Raw genomic sequence first — 15917 nt, 5'->3', positions numbered from 1 at the left:
CCCTGCACTCTGATCTCTTAGATGTGTGGATGACAATGAGGATGTTTTCCCCTCATGGTCTATCTTATAGACTACCCTAGCCCTTGTCTCCCGAGTTAGTCTTCGTTATCTCGTGACTCTGTCACTCTATCCTATCTGGTCAGTCATTTCTAGCCTTTCTTTCTTATCGAAAGATTCTCTACGATCTTTCTAGACACATTCATCCAATCTCTCGAGGGGGCATATCATTCCCATCTTGGGGCAACTTTGTATCAGTTCATATTATCTTCTTTGAAACAATGCAACAAGCTGCATTGTCTCAAAGAGGGGCAAAATGTAGACACCTAAAATTGTCATGTCTAATTAAATAAATATTTTATTTATTTAATTATTTAAGCTTAATTCTTCTATTAATTAAATAAATCTTTATTTATTTAATTAATTCATTTATCCTCTTCTAGCCTTATTTCTCATTTAAATAAATACATTTATTTATTTAAATTGCCCTTTTCCTAAATTAAATAAATATCTTATTTATTTAATTGATCCCACTTCTTCTATTAATTAAATAAATCTTTATTTATTTAATTAATTAATTAACCTTTTCTACCCATGACAAATGTCATTCATCTCTTAATTCCTACACTACCTACCCTCTCATTATTTTATTATTTCTTTTACCTACCCTCTAATCATATCCAACCTCTTTTACACTTCTCAATCTTATCCCTCCATTTCATATAGTGTCTTCTATATAAGGAGATGATTCCTTCATTATCAACCCTATTCAACTAATCTCACTATACATTCAGCCCCGATGATTACTCGACTACACTATGCTTCTGAACTTGCATATGCAATCAAGCCTACTTGCAACCACATTTCCGTTCTTTGTTGAGCTCTTGTGCACATATAAAATCTGAGAGCAAATATATCAAGCAAGATCAATGGAGATAGGAAGAATGGACATCCAAACCCTATTGGACATGTGATGGTATAATCTTTGTGATTTCATTTGATTTGCATTGTCTTAGGTAATCTTCATATGTTATGGTGGATCTTTGTTGTTGTTAGGCTAGGTTTTGTGGTTGAATTCATTTAGTCTTTCATCATTGTTGTTATCCATTTTCACCATAAACACTACTAGTATGAAAAAATGAAGAAAAACATGCCAACTAAAAAGGTGAAGAACATACACTTAATTATTACAAGATAAATAATGTGATGCACTTCTTTCAAATTTATTTCAAATTATATAAAATGATTCATTGTATCTTGATTTATCTCATGTGTATAGTAATTTATCCCGATTGGTTCAAAACAAATGTTTCTTCTAATATCTTCTATAAATTCATTGATTATAATTACTCAAACATAAATAATTAAATCATTAAAATATTTGTTTAACATGTTACAATTGCATATTTTACATACTTATCTTTAAAAAAATCTATGTAAATAACTCTTAAAGTAAATAAAATAATTCAAGGCTAATGATAACTCTCAACATTTTTTAGATAGATATATTTAATATATCTATTATTAGTTTCTATGTACATAGTCATAACATGACAATCAACGAGGCCCAGTCCCCCCCACAGAGACCAAGTTCAACAAGGCTATGAAAGGGCTTAATAGCCTAAAGAATTATAGGGATGATGAAGATCAAGAAACTAGAGGACATATGAATGAGGCCCGTGACTAGAAAGCAATGGCAGTTGAAATTGAGGGCCTAAATGTCAGGGTCGAGAACTTAGAAACCCCTCAAAATTGTCTACAATGTGAAATAAATAGTGTAGATCAAATTCTTGGAATGAGGCATTGAGAACTTGATTAGAATTAATAAAGGCTTGACGTAAAAGTGTGTAATGGAGATTGTGGTTGTGGCAAAGAAAATTGGGAAAAAAAAAAAAAGCCTTTGGTGAAGACTGATTATCAATGGATGAAGGGAAAGACAAACAACGCCTTACTTCCATGGGAGGAGGAGCTAAAGGACATACTGGTTGGATGGGGCTATATTTTTTAATGCCCCCGATTGTTTCTTTTGTTGTTTTTAGTTGGTTATCTCAGAACTTCTATGTTTATGTTTACATTTATGTAAACTCGTTATAAATGTTTCGTTGCTTTTGGTGAGCTTCACCTTGATGCCCTAGTTTTTTTATAGATGATTTTTTATTTGGATGTGTAATAGATTGGGGCCCTTCCCCACTTAACTTAATCAAAAACATGACATTCAATATAATTATGCTTCATACCTCTCAACATAATATTTTTTTTTAAAAAAAATTATTGCATTACTAATTAAGTGAAATAAAGATAAAAATTGTATACCACCCATCATTGAATTTTAGATATTAGAATTGAATCACTCCAATTGAAAAAAATAGCTATTTTTTTGTTGCTCATGAAGGATAAGTTAACAAGATTGATTTCTTTAAAATAAAAATAAAAAATATTTAATATTATGCTATTTTTTAACTAAACTTGGTTTAAAACCACGATTTAATATTACGTTTTTGATATTGATTATAATAGATTTTGAAAAGGTCCAAATCTTTGTGCAATAGATCAAGAACAAGTATCATGAGTTATAAGATATACCAAACAACTATTAGATAAAGATACAACCTAACTACCACACACAACAACAACAACAACAAAACTAATTCCTACACTTTTTCGAGGAATCTATCAATTGACAAACCTGCAATTTTTCCTAATCTCCCCATCTGATCTAGTAAGGACACTTAGGTTTGCCAACTTTATCATAGAAATATGAAAGTCCATGAAGAAGGCATAAGGATAATTGTTGTAGAAGTTAACATAGGGTACAGTAGACGCATTTGGAGTTGAAAACAAAGTCTGATCAGATTGAAGAACACCTTCATTGTTCTGAAGATTTTTGAAATAGGCATTGTCAAATCTGTCTTGTGTCATAGGGTCCAGCGAAGCTAGTGTGTTGGGATCATTGTTGTTTTCTGGACATAAGGTTTGAAGGTTTCCTAATAAAGATGGCTCAATTGTTTGGTCTGGGCTGCTTGTACCCTTGAAATTGAAGAGACTTGATTTGAATGTATTGCAGTGAGCAGCACCTATTGTATGAGCCCCTGAACACATCACACAATTTCTCAATACATCATTGCCAACTAACAAAATTTAAAAACTAACTGATACCATCTACATAGTGATATTCATAGACCCAATGAAACAATTCTCAAGAATTATTCTTGAGAATTAAGAAACATAAAGTCCAAGCTATTTTAGTTCATAAAATCTAATAATCAAAACAATCTGACCAAGCTTGAAGAATTTACTAAAATTGAACACCCATATAATCAATGTTTGATAAAGAATTGACCAATTTGGCTTAAAAATCACCTCACACATATTACTTGATAGTACAACAACGTCTTGAACTGAAAGCCCAACAGCCTGAAATTTGTTGATGATTGAATCAAGTGACTCAAAAGGAGCTGGTAAATTGGTATTTGCTGCATTTTTATTTGCTGTCTTTCCATCTCTTCTTCCGAGACTTACCGGCCAGTAAGGTCCCCCACTCTTAAATAATCCAAAACAAAATAAACAAATTGACTATGTCTATTCACCAAACTAAAACGCACTAAATTATAAAATATGTATAATAATTGACCATATACCTATGTGTTATATGTCTATATTTGAAGAGGAATAAATGATATAAAGCCCATAAAAACTAAATATACACACCAGATGGACTGAATCTCTAGCTGCAAGGGTGAGAATGTCTGCACATGAAACAATGGCCTTGCATGAGTTTTCCACAGCTGTTTTAATAGCATCAATCACTTCGAATCCTCTGGCTGAGTTATGATTAGGAGCAGCAGTTTTCTCTCCAATCATGCTATCTGTGTCATCTAGCAAAACTGAGCCATCACAACCCTGTAAAAACAGATCCAATTCATCATTAATGTCTATTATCTATTAATCTTCTCTAAAGAAACTATTAGAAACTACTGCACCAAATTAAAGAATGCTTGGCTTTGGATGCATCCATATGATATCTCATTTGGTTTGGCTTGTTCTCTTCTCATGTTTTTCTTTCTGTATTCTGGCAGCTCTTCTCATAAAATAAGATGTTATGTTTCATTCAAAAGGATTTGTTAAGGTTTGGAAGTTGGTGGTTGTCTTCAAGGTCTTGGAACTTGCAGATGGTTTGGTATATGCCATGGTTTCTCATCTTCCTGTTATTATCTTGGCTTCTTCTATGGGCTATTCTTTGGCTTGGCCTCATTTTGGTTCCTCTGAATCTACAGCACCCCCTCCTGCTTTTTATTTGGATTATTTTGTGTTTGCTCACGATGTTTGTCTTGGCAGGTTCTCTTGTAGTGATTTCTCTTCTTGTTATTGGTCTCATATTAGTCAGTGGATTGAAGAAATGTGCTTTATAGGCAGGGGTGCCTCGTGGTCGAATTTTTGGTTGATCCTTCTATTTTTTGGATGGATGTTGTTTCTTCCGGATGTTTCACAATGACAGTTTACTCTTGTATGCCTCTTATGGCAGCTTCCTTTATATCTAATGAAACTTTTATGTAATTTGGGAGGGTTTTGGTGGAATGTGCTCGAGGGGCCTTTGTAATGGGTAGGTAGGCTTGTGTACTTTGAGCAATACTGAAGGGTTTTCTTACTGGTTCTTTCCCTTCAATGCTCCTTGAACCAGACGCCTTATATATATATATATAGTGTAAAGATTTTTTTTTAAAGCATATGTAATTTTTTTTTGATAAAAGTGTGTAAATCACTGAATTGTATATATAATTCAGCGATTTACCCATTTTTATCAAAAACAAATTACATATGCTTTAAAAATATATATATAATTCGATGATTTACCCACTTTTATCAAAAAAAATTACATATGCTTTAAAAAAAATCTTTACACTTCATCACATTTGTGATGTTGATAACTACTTTTGAAATCCATATAAAAAAATAGCTAAAAACATGGTCTCATTAAAACTTGGGCTCTAAGTCATCGAGGATTATCTCTTTTTAAATAAGAAATGATACAACCACACTGCATTTCAAAATAATAATAACTAGATAGAATTTCTTTCACCATTACCAATATAAAAATGCATGATAGAAGCACTACTCTTGATAATATTTTTTTTAAGGTTATTTAAACTCAGGTTCCTTTTCCACTCTACTAAATAGAGCAATGCATAGCACAAATATCCATTAGATTGAACTTCTTTATACCTAGAGCCAATGACGAAAAATAGAATTGGCCATACATGCCATTGACAATTGATTTATCTAAAATAGAAGTGTCCCTCCATACCAATGACAACTTAATTGGTAACAAGTGTTTGCAACATTTTGATGATTGTGTGGAAAGAAACAAGTTGATTGGTTCGTAGGCTAAGTGGCCTCTTGCTGAACCTTTCTCTCTGCTATCTCTATAGTTGTATTAAAAAATGCAAAGTTCAGAAGATGTGGACAAAAGGCTCGGTTTTTGAATTATTCCTTTCATTATAAAATTCTGGGATGGCTTATTCAGTATTCCAGTTGCTTCTTCAATTAAATAAACAATTTTATCATGTTCTTAGAAACAATGAATTTTATGTTAATGGGGGTGTTGTAGTAATGGAATTGGTTCATATAAACATAGTGGTGAATTGGTTGAAAATAATTATATTTAAATCTATCAATTTTGATTTCCTCCCTATGACATGATCAAGATTCATATGTTATTTAAATCTATCAGAGTTCATTAGAGTTCATTGTTTAATTTTACTTAAACTCGTATTTTTTACAACAAAACCTTTTCAGTCCAGAAAAAACTGGAAGAAATTTTATTTTATTTTTTTTCAATAAAAGTGGATTATTCCACTAAATTTTTTTATTAATATTTTTTTTTAATACAAGATTCAAAGAGCATACCAGAGGAAAGAATCCTGGGAAGAAAACCTCCTGTCACAGCTCATAAAATAAACCTATAGTATCTAAAAGATCAGTTTATACACCCCGCCCAAAACCACATACAAAATGGGATCACAACACATATAATATCAGTTGAAATTTTTTTATAACTTACAATTTAAATCTATAAAATAATAAACTGTAGGAAGATACCTAAAAATAATAACAACAACAAATAGCATTATGGACTGTATCACTAATTCTTCAGACAGACTTATCGAATGAATTATAGTAACATTTTGAGAAAGAGAAAAACAATTTGTTAATAGAAAAACTTGAAAAAACATGCGGTCATGAGAAGAAAAGCAAGAGTAGTTACATTAACAAAACAGTCGTGAAAATGGAGACGAAGAAGAGAAGCTGCCATCCTGGTCTCATTCATCACAGCAGATATCACAGCATTGAACACAATTCTCTCCAAATCTGGACAAGTATTTCTATAGAAATAATAGTTAAGCTGGCCACAGACTGCTTCAACATTTTGCAGTGCAACAAAAAACCATGTAATTGCTTTCATGGTATTTTTTTTCAAGCTATCACCAGAGAAATAACTTCGTTATGAAAACTAGGGATTCCATGCATCTTAAATAGAGAAAGGATGAGCCCGTATGCTTCCTTACTAATTTCAATATATTAAAATTTGACATGTTTTACTTATTTGAGAAAGGATAAGCTCGCATACTTCCTTACTAATTTAAATATATCTTGTGGAAAGATCACCCAGATAACCAATTTAAAGAAGAAATATATGGGCGTAATGGGTTTATGCTTCCTTGGAACGCACTCTATAAAGCATAGATTTGACCAGTGAAAAGATTTTTGTATTGTCAATTGACGAGTCCTGATCCACTATGCATTTACAGGAGTAATGGACGTATAGTTCATCAGGACGCTCTCTATATTATTTAGAAATCAATATGCACCAGAAATCCAATTGTGTTTAAATATTGATCACTAGTGGAAGTTCTTAGAAGGGTGCCTTATCAAAGCCAACAATTAAAGGTGGTGTCTTTAAAGTAAGATAATTATATATAGTTTTTTTTTAGTGGATTAGGTGTAGAATTATTATTAGTTTTTTTTATTATATATATGTTTATTTTTCATGGGGAAGTTCTATTAGTCTTAAGGTTAGACGTAGGTAGCTTTGTTTGTTGTCAATGATATATATTTATCGTAGATGATGCACGATAATGACTGGATCTATGGATCACTATTGTGTGTACTATCATAGGCCTACTTATAAATTATGCTTTATCTAGATGGGAATGTTGACATGATTCGATCATTGGTGGCATGATTTTATCTCATAGATCATATGATTCCATTCTTTGTTTTTCCATGCTTCTATAGCTTGTCTTCACATATATTTGCTTAAGATACCCCATGGTGTTGTGAAGCCCTTGAGGATAATGGGATTATGCTTTCTTGGAAAGCATTAATTGCTAGTAAATGAAAATCTGTTGGCTTTCTTGATGCTAATCATGCCTATATTATTGATTGTACATGTACTTTCAAAAATGAAAGATAAAATATTTAGAGAAATGCTACATGTAAATTGTGTCATGTAATATAATTTAATATTTTCTTGATATGTTCGAATAGGAATATGTGATGTCTTGATCCACTTCTCTAAATAAAATTATTGATGTAAGGGTATGGCACCCAAGGTTTTCAACTTAAATATTTAGCACAGAAGCCAATGAGAAATGGAAAAATTAAGTGAAGGATCAACTCAAATAAATGGAACATGTATTTGATTTGAAGGATAGGAATACATCATTGATCTTATTGAAGGGACAAGACCAAGGTATTTGCATGAAAATGTGGAGCCAAAAGAGGGTCACTCATGCTCAGTTTTTTCTTGAAATCTATAAAAACTAATATTGGATGAGAGATGTATGATTCTCATCCTCAAAAATTGAATATTAGTAGCCCTTAGAATCTAATTTTTAAACTACTATGTTCTATTTACATGGTGGAGATTAGGAGGTTCAAATGAAGGGAGCAAAGTGGTTTTGTTTTTACCAAAACTGATAATAGTGCTTCAACTATGGTCCCCTAAATGTTGAATTTTTTTAAGTATTTCACAAATCCCTTTAGTGGAAAGTTAGTAAACATCATGTAATTTATTTATTTTATCCTAAAAAATTGATAATGCTCTCCCATTAATTTGAAAAATTAATTTTATTTTTTTTGTGTACAAAATGGAGTCTAAATATAAAAATATAATTTATTTCAAATTTGGATGAGTGGATTAAAATGACACTAGGTTTTCTACAAAAAAAGTGAAGAAAATAGTATGTCTATATATGTGTGTGTGCGCGCGCGTGTGGAAACTATGATGTATTTGATTTTTTTCAAACTTACGTAATCAGAAAGATAATGAAGAGCTTGATATCATAGTATGTTTTCATGATATATAAAATTATGTAAACCTAATGGAGAGCATGTACTTAACATTATATTATGTTTTACAAAATATTTCTCTAGGTGTATCACATGCAAGCCCGATTCTTTCAATCGAATGTCCAAGGAAAATCCAAACCTAATAATTTAAATTTCCAAAGTAATTTATAACATGTATGCATTCTAATATGCATGCATTTTGATTGACAAAAAAAGTAGAAGAATGCTCTATAAAAAAGAGGAACTCGTGACTTTTAACCCACACACGCTATTTTTGCATGTGCTCTACATATTCTACAACATAAAATCACACTTTTTAATTAATGTAAGGAATTAAAATCGTTGTTTAGATAAGCTAACCAATTTTTTGCCTTGTAATTAAGTAGAAGATTCTAATTGTATTATTTTTATTTGAATTTGATATTATCAATCATTATTCTTTATATTTTTTAAAAAATTGTTTTCTATACTTTTTTTGCATTGATATAAAGCATTTTATTGACATTTTTTTGTTTGAATTTGAAAATTAGCAATTATTATTTCTATTATTTGGATAAATTATGTTTTTATTAGATAAAATAGAAAGAGCCTAAACCTATAACAAAAATAGTCATCAAGGCAAGAAGGAAGAATCTCACAAGCAATGAGATTAAAAAAGCTAAAGCTTTTGATCGAATATATAAACTGGCATGAAACAAGGGTCCCAATGCTAGATTAAGAACTTCTCTGTCTCAATAAAAAAAATGGGGAGAGAAGAGGTAATAGTACATTTCCTCCATCTACAAAATACACTGCAAGAAATACTATAATCAAAAATCTCGCAAGTGGAAAGAATAGAAGGTCCCCCCTCGAGGTGGAAAACATCATTTGAAGGGGGAACAATAGGAAGAAAATGAAAAAGGTGGCCAACAACCACTAAAGAAGACATAATCAAAGTAGAAGCCAATGGAGAAATAGTAAGAGAGCACTTAGAGGGAGGAACCATAGTAGGGTCATCAAGAATTGCCACCCTAGCTAAGAACTCCTTAGAGCTTTGAGACGAGACATTCACTAAAGAGATAGGATCTTCAATGGTCAAGAGATCACCAAAAGCATCACTCCACCAACTTACAAGACCCTTTTAGCATCATTGAGATCAATCCAAAGCCAAGTGGCTAGTAGAAAAGCAACAATGACATCAAAAAGGGATGCCCTCCTAATCAAAAGGTTGAGACCAAGGCCAATCATCAACCATTAGAACTACATCTCCATGTAGAGGAGTGGAAAGTTTAATATCCACTAAAAGAGAGTGTAGGTAGAATGTCCTGTGTAGGAATTGGACTCATCAACCTTCAAGAATTAGACAATATAATTTACAATGGCTTCATAACATGACACTCTCATAATTGCAGGGGAAGATTAGGAATTTTCACCTATATTGGATGTACATTAAGTGGTTCTGAAAGGGGGTTGAAAGTATTAGCCCATGGCATGAGAGAGAGAGAGAGAGGATGCTCTCTTCATGCCCACAACTTGCCAAAAACCAAGTTCTTGTCCTATAAAGAAGAAAAGGAAGCAATGAAGAAGCCTTTAGCATAGGGGTAAATCTCAATCTTACCAACCCCAAAGGGTTATCAAAAAACCAAGACCCAATCGTAGAGATTAGGCAAAGAAGGCCAAAGACCAAAAAATATTTAGTCCAAATCCCTAGACAAGTAGAACTCTTCATTCTCCACAACATCCTAACTGTAGACCACCATAGGGAGCTCGACACAAGGAAGATGATGAGGTTTTATTCAAGAGGGAGGAATAAAAAAAGACCTAGAACAATCTAAGCAAAGCTTTGAGAAACCCTACCAAAAGCTACAAGACCCGAAGTGAAGCAGTCACCAATTAGGAGGGACCTCAAAGAGATCAATCTTGACCAATCAGCAAGAGTAAACACAACGGAAATAAATATATATGATGGAGGCAATGTAGAACAAATTGTATTATAACATGAAAATTAATTACAACCAACCGGTAACAACCGGGTTACAACATAACCGGCTCACAAGCCTGCTAAAACATGCTCAAATATAGAATAGGTCACAACTGGGACCTTCAATCTTAAGATATATCTTCTATGCTCAGTCAAGCTACTTGATTATTCGATTATTACATTCTAATGTGCAATTAAAATTATATATACGATCCAAAGGGATCCAATCAGTCCAAAAAGGGATCAAAATCCAAAGAACAAGATCTAACATGTAAAACCAACAAGGTCAACCTCCACCAAGAGATTCCTCCAAAAAATCCAAAGGATGAAGTGTAGATCGTAGGAAAAGGTCAGCCACACGCCAAGGAACATCGAAATCAACGCCCAAGGATCCGCAAGATTCATAAGGGGTTCTGGTAGATCACCAAAATAGGTCCAGGCAACCGATAACAAGAAACTGTCAACCAGTAACAGGAAACTGACATGGAAACTGATAGCGATAACTTGCCAGAAAATGATCCAAATGCGATGTGGTCTGGAAATAAGAAAGATGATCAAGTCTTCAAGTAGAATCCAACTCCATGGGATCTGGTAAGCCAAAACCGGTACACACAAAAAGAAAAGTTGAAACTAAAAATAGAAAGCAAAACAGAAAGAAAATGTTTTTGGTTGATGCAAGATTTCTATGAACCGGAGATGCTCCTGCATCAGACATCCAGGATTATTGAAAAAGTGAGTCTCTCACTTTGCTAGGGTAAGAGGAAAACCAAGGCGGTCTACCTCTACCTAAGAAATCCAAGATGAGTCTTCGACTAGTCTGTCCTTCCACTTCACAAGATACTTCTTATATTGATTGTTCTGGGTACTACGCCCAATCCTACTGTCCAAAATTCTTCAATCTGATCTTGTTCCTTTCGGGGCAACTATTTCTCCAAGTCTACAATATTGTCCTCACTGAATTTCGGTTCATGATACTCATGAAGATATGTAATTTTAAACACAGGTAAAATACTCAGACTATCTGGTAACTCCACTTCATATGCATTTCCAGAACTGAACTTCCTCAAAATCCTGCAAGGTCCAAACTTTTTCATCTGCAATTTGTTATAAGTTCCAACCAAGAATCTTTCTTTTCTCATATACACCATCACTTCATCGCCAACTTCAAATTTCTTATGTCTCCTCTTCTCATCTTCCTTCTCCTTATACTTCATGTTCATGTCTTCCAAATGTTACTTAACCTAAATATGTAAGACTGCCATGTGATCTGCAAAGTCTTCTACTTATGAAATTCTCAAATCTTCACTGCTAATGTCTCTTAATTTTGATATACCTCTAAGATGCACTCTTGTAACAATCTCAAAAGGTGTTCTTCCAATACTCTTGTTTGCTAAATTATTGTAGGCAAACTCTGCTTGTGAAAGGATCAAATCCCAACTTCCGGTTTTATCTCTAACTAAACATCTCAACAAATTTCCCAAGCTTCGGTTAACTAATTATGTCTGTCCATCAGTCTATGGATGAAAATTAGAACTGAACCTCAAATCTGTCTACATCTTCTTCCAAAGTGCTCTCCAAAAATAGCCAACAAACTTAGTGTCTATGTTTGAAACTATGCTCTTAGGTAATCCATACAATCTCACTACTTCTTTGAAAAATAGGTCTTCTACATGTAATGCATCTGATGTCTTCTTACAAGGTATGAAATGAGTCATCTTCGAGAATCTATCCACTACCACAAATATAGAATCATTCCCTCTCTGTGTTTTAGGCAACCCAAGTATAAAATCCATGCTTATATCCTCCCAAGGTCTTGTCGGTACTGTCAAAGGTTTATACAATCCCACATTCTGACTACTACCCTTTGCAACTTGACAAACTCTACAACTTTGCACATATTTCTTAACATCCTTATGAATCTAGGGCCAAAAGTACTACTCACTCACCAATGCTATTGTTTTGTCAATACCAAAATGTCCAACTAATCCTCCACTGTGTTTCTCCTTTATCAGATTCTCTCTCATAGAACTCTTAGGTATGCACAACTGAACTCCTCTAAATAACATCCCATCCTGAATGAAGTAATCCAACCACTTGCTTCTATCTACCATAACTAGTTCTCTACATGCTCTCCAAGGTTCTGTGAAATCCGGGTATCCTCATACAAAGTCTTCAATTCCTCAAATCCTAATATTGTCGCTCTAATCTTTGTCAGCAAATTCCTTCTCCTACTCAATGCATCAGCAACTTTGTTAGATTTCCCACTTCTATGCTTCAACACAAAGGTATAACTCTACAAAAACTCTACCCATCTTATATGTCTCTGATTCAACTTACTCTGACTATTCAAATATTGCAAAGCTTGATGATCTGTACACAACACAAACTCCTTAGGCAACGGGTAATGTCTCCATTTCTTCAAGGCTTGAACTATGGCATAAAACTCTTGATCATACACTAAATATGCTCTCCCTTCCTGACTCAAGACTTCTCCTATTGTTGTTCCACTTGCATCACAATCCACTTGAAATACTTTATTGAAATCCGATAAAGCTAACACAGGCTACTTAGTCATTTTATTATTCAACAATTCAAAACTTGTGTTTTCTTTGGTGGTCCACTTGAATTCCTTCAGATCTCCTCTCATGGTCTCAATCACAGGGTTACACTGAACTGAAATTTCTGATGAACTTTCATAAAAACTAGTCAATCCATGAAATGATCTTTCCTCTCCAATGCTTTCTGGTGTAGGCCACTCAACAATTGCTTTTACTTTCTCAGTGTCCATCTTCAAACCGTCCTCAAATATCACAAATCCCAAATAGAATAACTCATCCTTCATGAAAGTACACTTCTTAATATTTATCAGCAACTTTTCTTCTCTCAACCTCTACAAAACTTGCCTCAACTGCAACAAATGCTCCTATTTTTTCTTACTGAAAATCAGAATGTCATCCAAATATATAATAACAAACTTGCCCAATAATTTCTTCAATACCTCATTCATCAGCCTCATGAAAGTACTCGGTGTATTAGTTAACCCAAAAGGCATCACCAACCATTCATATAGTCCTTCATTTGTACTAAATGTTGTATTTCACTCATCTCCATCTTTGATCCTAATCTGATGATATCAACTCTTCAAATATATCTTTGTATTTAAGTATTTGGCTCCACTCAAACAATCCATTATGTCATCCATCCTAGGCAAAGGAAATTGGTATTTCACTGTGATCTTGTTTATTGCTCTGGAATCAATACACATAAGTGTTAATATTGTTGGTACTGCACAAGGGCTCAGACTCTCCCTAATCAAACCTTTCTTCAACAGCTCCTGCTCTTGTCTATTCAGTTCTTCATTCTTTGTCGATGCCATCCATTATATAGCTTTGTTAGGGAAACTAGCTCCAGGAACCAGCTCCATGCAATGACTGATACTTCTCACAAGTGGCAATCCATCAAGTACATTATCTGAAATGATGTCTTCATATTCTGTCAGCAAATCTTTTATCTCTTTCGGTTGTTCCTCTTCATGCTCCTGATTCTCAGCCTTCTTAGGAATTAAGGCAAAACACACATTCTCATATCTCAATCCATCCAGGAATTCCCTTCCATCTACCAAACAGATTCTAGCATTCGTACAGACTTCATTCTTCAAAGGTTCCTCCAAGGGAAACAAGGTTTGCTTCATCCCATTGGCCACAATAGTGTATGTATTCTTCCTCCCATCATGTATTTCCTGTCTATCAAATTGCCAAGGTCTACCCAAAAAAAGATGACAAATATCCATAGGCATAATATCACACAAGACTTCATCATGATAATTCCCAATTTTTAATTTTACCAAACATTGCTCACCTACTAATAACTTACGTTCATCTTGAATCCATGCTATCGGATAAGGCTTAGGGTGTTTCAATCTCTCCAAATTCAACTTATTCACCATCTCTTCTAAAACAAGATTATCTGAACTACCACTATCAATAACAAATTTACAACACTTACCGGATGCCTTACATCTGGTCTTGAACAAATTCTTCATCTGCAAGGCCTCTTCATCTGTTCTAGTATGACACAAATCTCTCCTCATCATCAACAATTATCCATCTTCGGGTTTATTGTCTGATGCGGTGGAGTTTTCTTCCACCACTGTTGATCTTTTGGTATTCTTTGTCTTCTTACACTGAAAGCATGATGTCCTTCTCCTCCACACTTATAGAAAGTTCCTCTAAATGTTCTCTTTTCTTGTCTTCCAAAATTCTCATTCCGGTAGCCATCTGGTTCTCTCCTCTGGTAGAAATTCCATCATCTTTTCGGTATGAATTACCTTCTTTGTTCACCTCCTTATCTTTATTATGATCTGTACGGGTTCCTCTACGTTTGGTATATCCTCTTCCTCCTTGAAATATTCCTCCGGTAAACCTTCCACCTCTACCTCTCTGCCTTTTCTCATGTCTTTTGTTTAGCTTCTCTTCTACCTTTAAGGCATACTAGTAAGCCTCTTCAACACTCTCTGATTTGATCAAACTAAGTTCATATTGTATAGACACCCATAATCCATTCAAATATCTTGCAACTTGTTCAACTTCATCATCAACATGTCTGGATTGGATATTCAACTTGTAAAATGCCTCGGTGTATTCCTTCACACTAGATTCCTTTTGTCTCAAATTCTACAACTTTCATAATAGATTCACTTGATATTCAGCTGGCATAAATTTTAACTTCAACTTAGCAATCATCTAATCCCATGTCTTAATCTTCTCTTTAGCTCTTCTCTGTCTATCAACTTGCAAATTCTCCCACCAAAGAGATGCATGACCTTTCAACCGGGTACAGGCATATTTTACCTTCCTTTCTTTTTCAATGTTTTCAAAATCAAAATACTTCTCCATCTCTGAGATCCAATCCATTAATTCATCTGAATCCAACTTTCCATCATATTCTGGTGGGGTAAAATGAGGTTTAGTATTCGCCCTACTCAAAACCCTCAAAAATATTTCCTCATCCAGATCAATTTCCGGTGGGTTTACTTGTTTTGTCGGGGCTTCTTCTCCTTCATCTTCACTTACATATTTGATGTGTTGGCCTCTTCTCTAGTATGTCTCCACGGCTTCCAACCGGGATGCTATACCTCACAACATTTCTATCATAGTAGGGTCTGCATTCTCACATGCTCCACCATTCCTAGCTCCTCTTTGTGCCATCATTTAAGTTGGTCTTATGTAGCTACAGGTCATATCCACAATCTGCCACCCTACAACAAAACTCTCAAGTTACGCAACCTCCAAAACAAAAACTCGCTCTAATACCACTTGAAGCAGTCACCGATTAGGAGGGACTTCAAAGAAATCAATCCGGACCGGGCAGAAAGAGTAAACACAACGGAAACACAAAGATATGATGGAGGAAATACAGACAGATTGTATTATAACATGAAAATTTATTACAACCAACTGATAACAATCGGGTTATAGCATAACTGGCTCACAGGCTTGCTAAAACATGCTCAAAATACGGAATAGGTCACAGTTGGGACCTTCAATCTTAAGATCTATTTTCTACACTCAGTCTAGCTACTTGATTCTTCGATTGTTACATTCTAATGTGC

At 34.1% G+C, this 15917-nt stretch overlaps 1 protein-coding gene across 1 annotated transcript; it reads right to left on the bottom strand.

The window, feature by feature from the left end:
• Positions 1–2670: 2670 nt before the first annotated feature.
• On the bottom strand, positions 2671–15703 carry LOC131066803 (peroxidase A2-like; the record flags this gene model as incomplete). The annotated part of the gene is made up of 5 exons (XM_058001650.2): positions 2671–3086; positions 3372–3537; positions 3706–3897; positions 6260–6411; positions 15670–15703. Coding segments are annotated over 5 exons (960 nt in total), but the record flags the coding sequence as incomplete, so codon positions are not given.
• Between the last annotated feature and the right edge of the window lie 214 nt (positions 15704–15917).

Source organism: Cryptomeria japonica, chromosome 3 (assembly GCF_030272615.1).
Source record: "Cryptomeria japonica chromosome 3, Sugi_1.0, whole genome shotgun sequence".
Taxonomy (NCBI): domain Eukaryota; kingdom Viridiplantae; phylum Streptophyta; class Pinopsida; order Cupressales; family Cupressaceae; genus Cryptomeria; species Cryptomeria japonica.
This window is presented reverse-complemented; position numbering and strand designations above follow the sequence as displayed.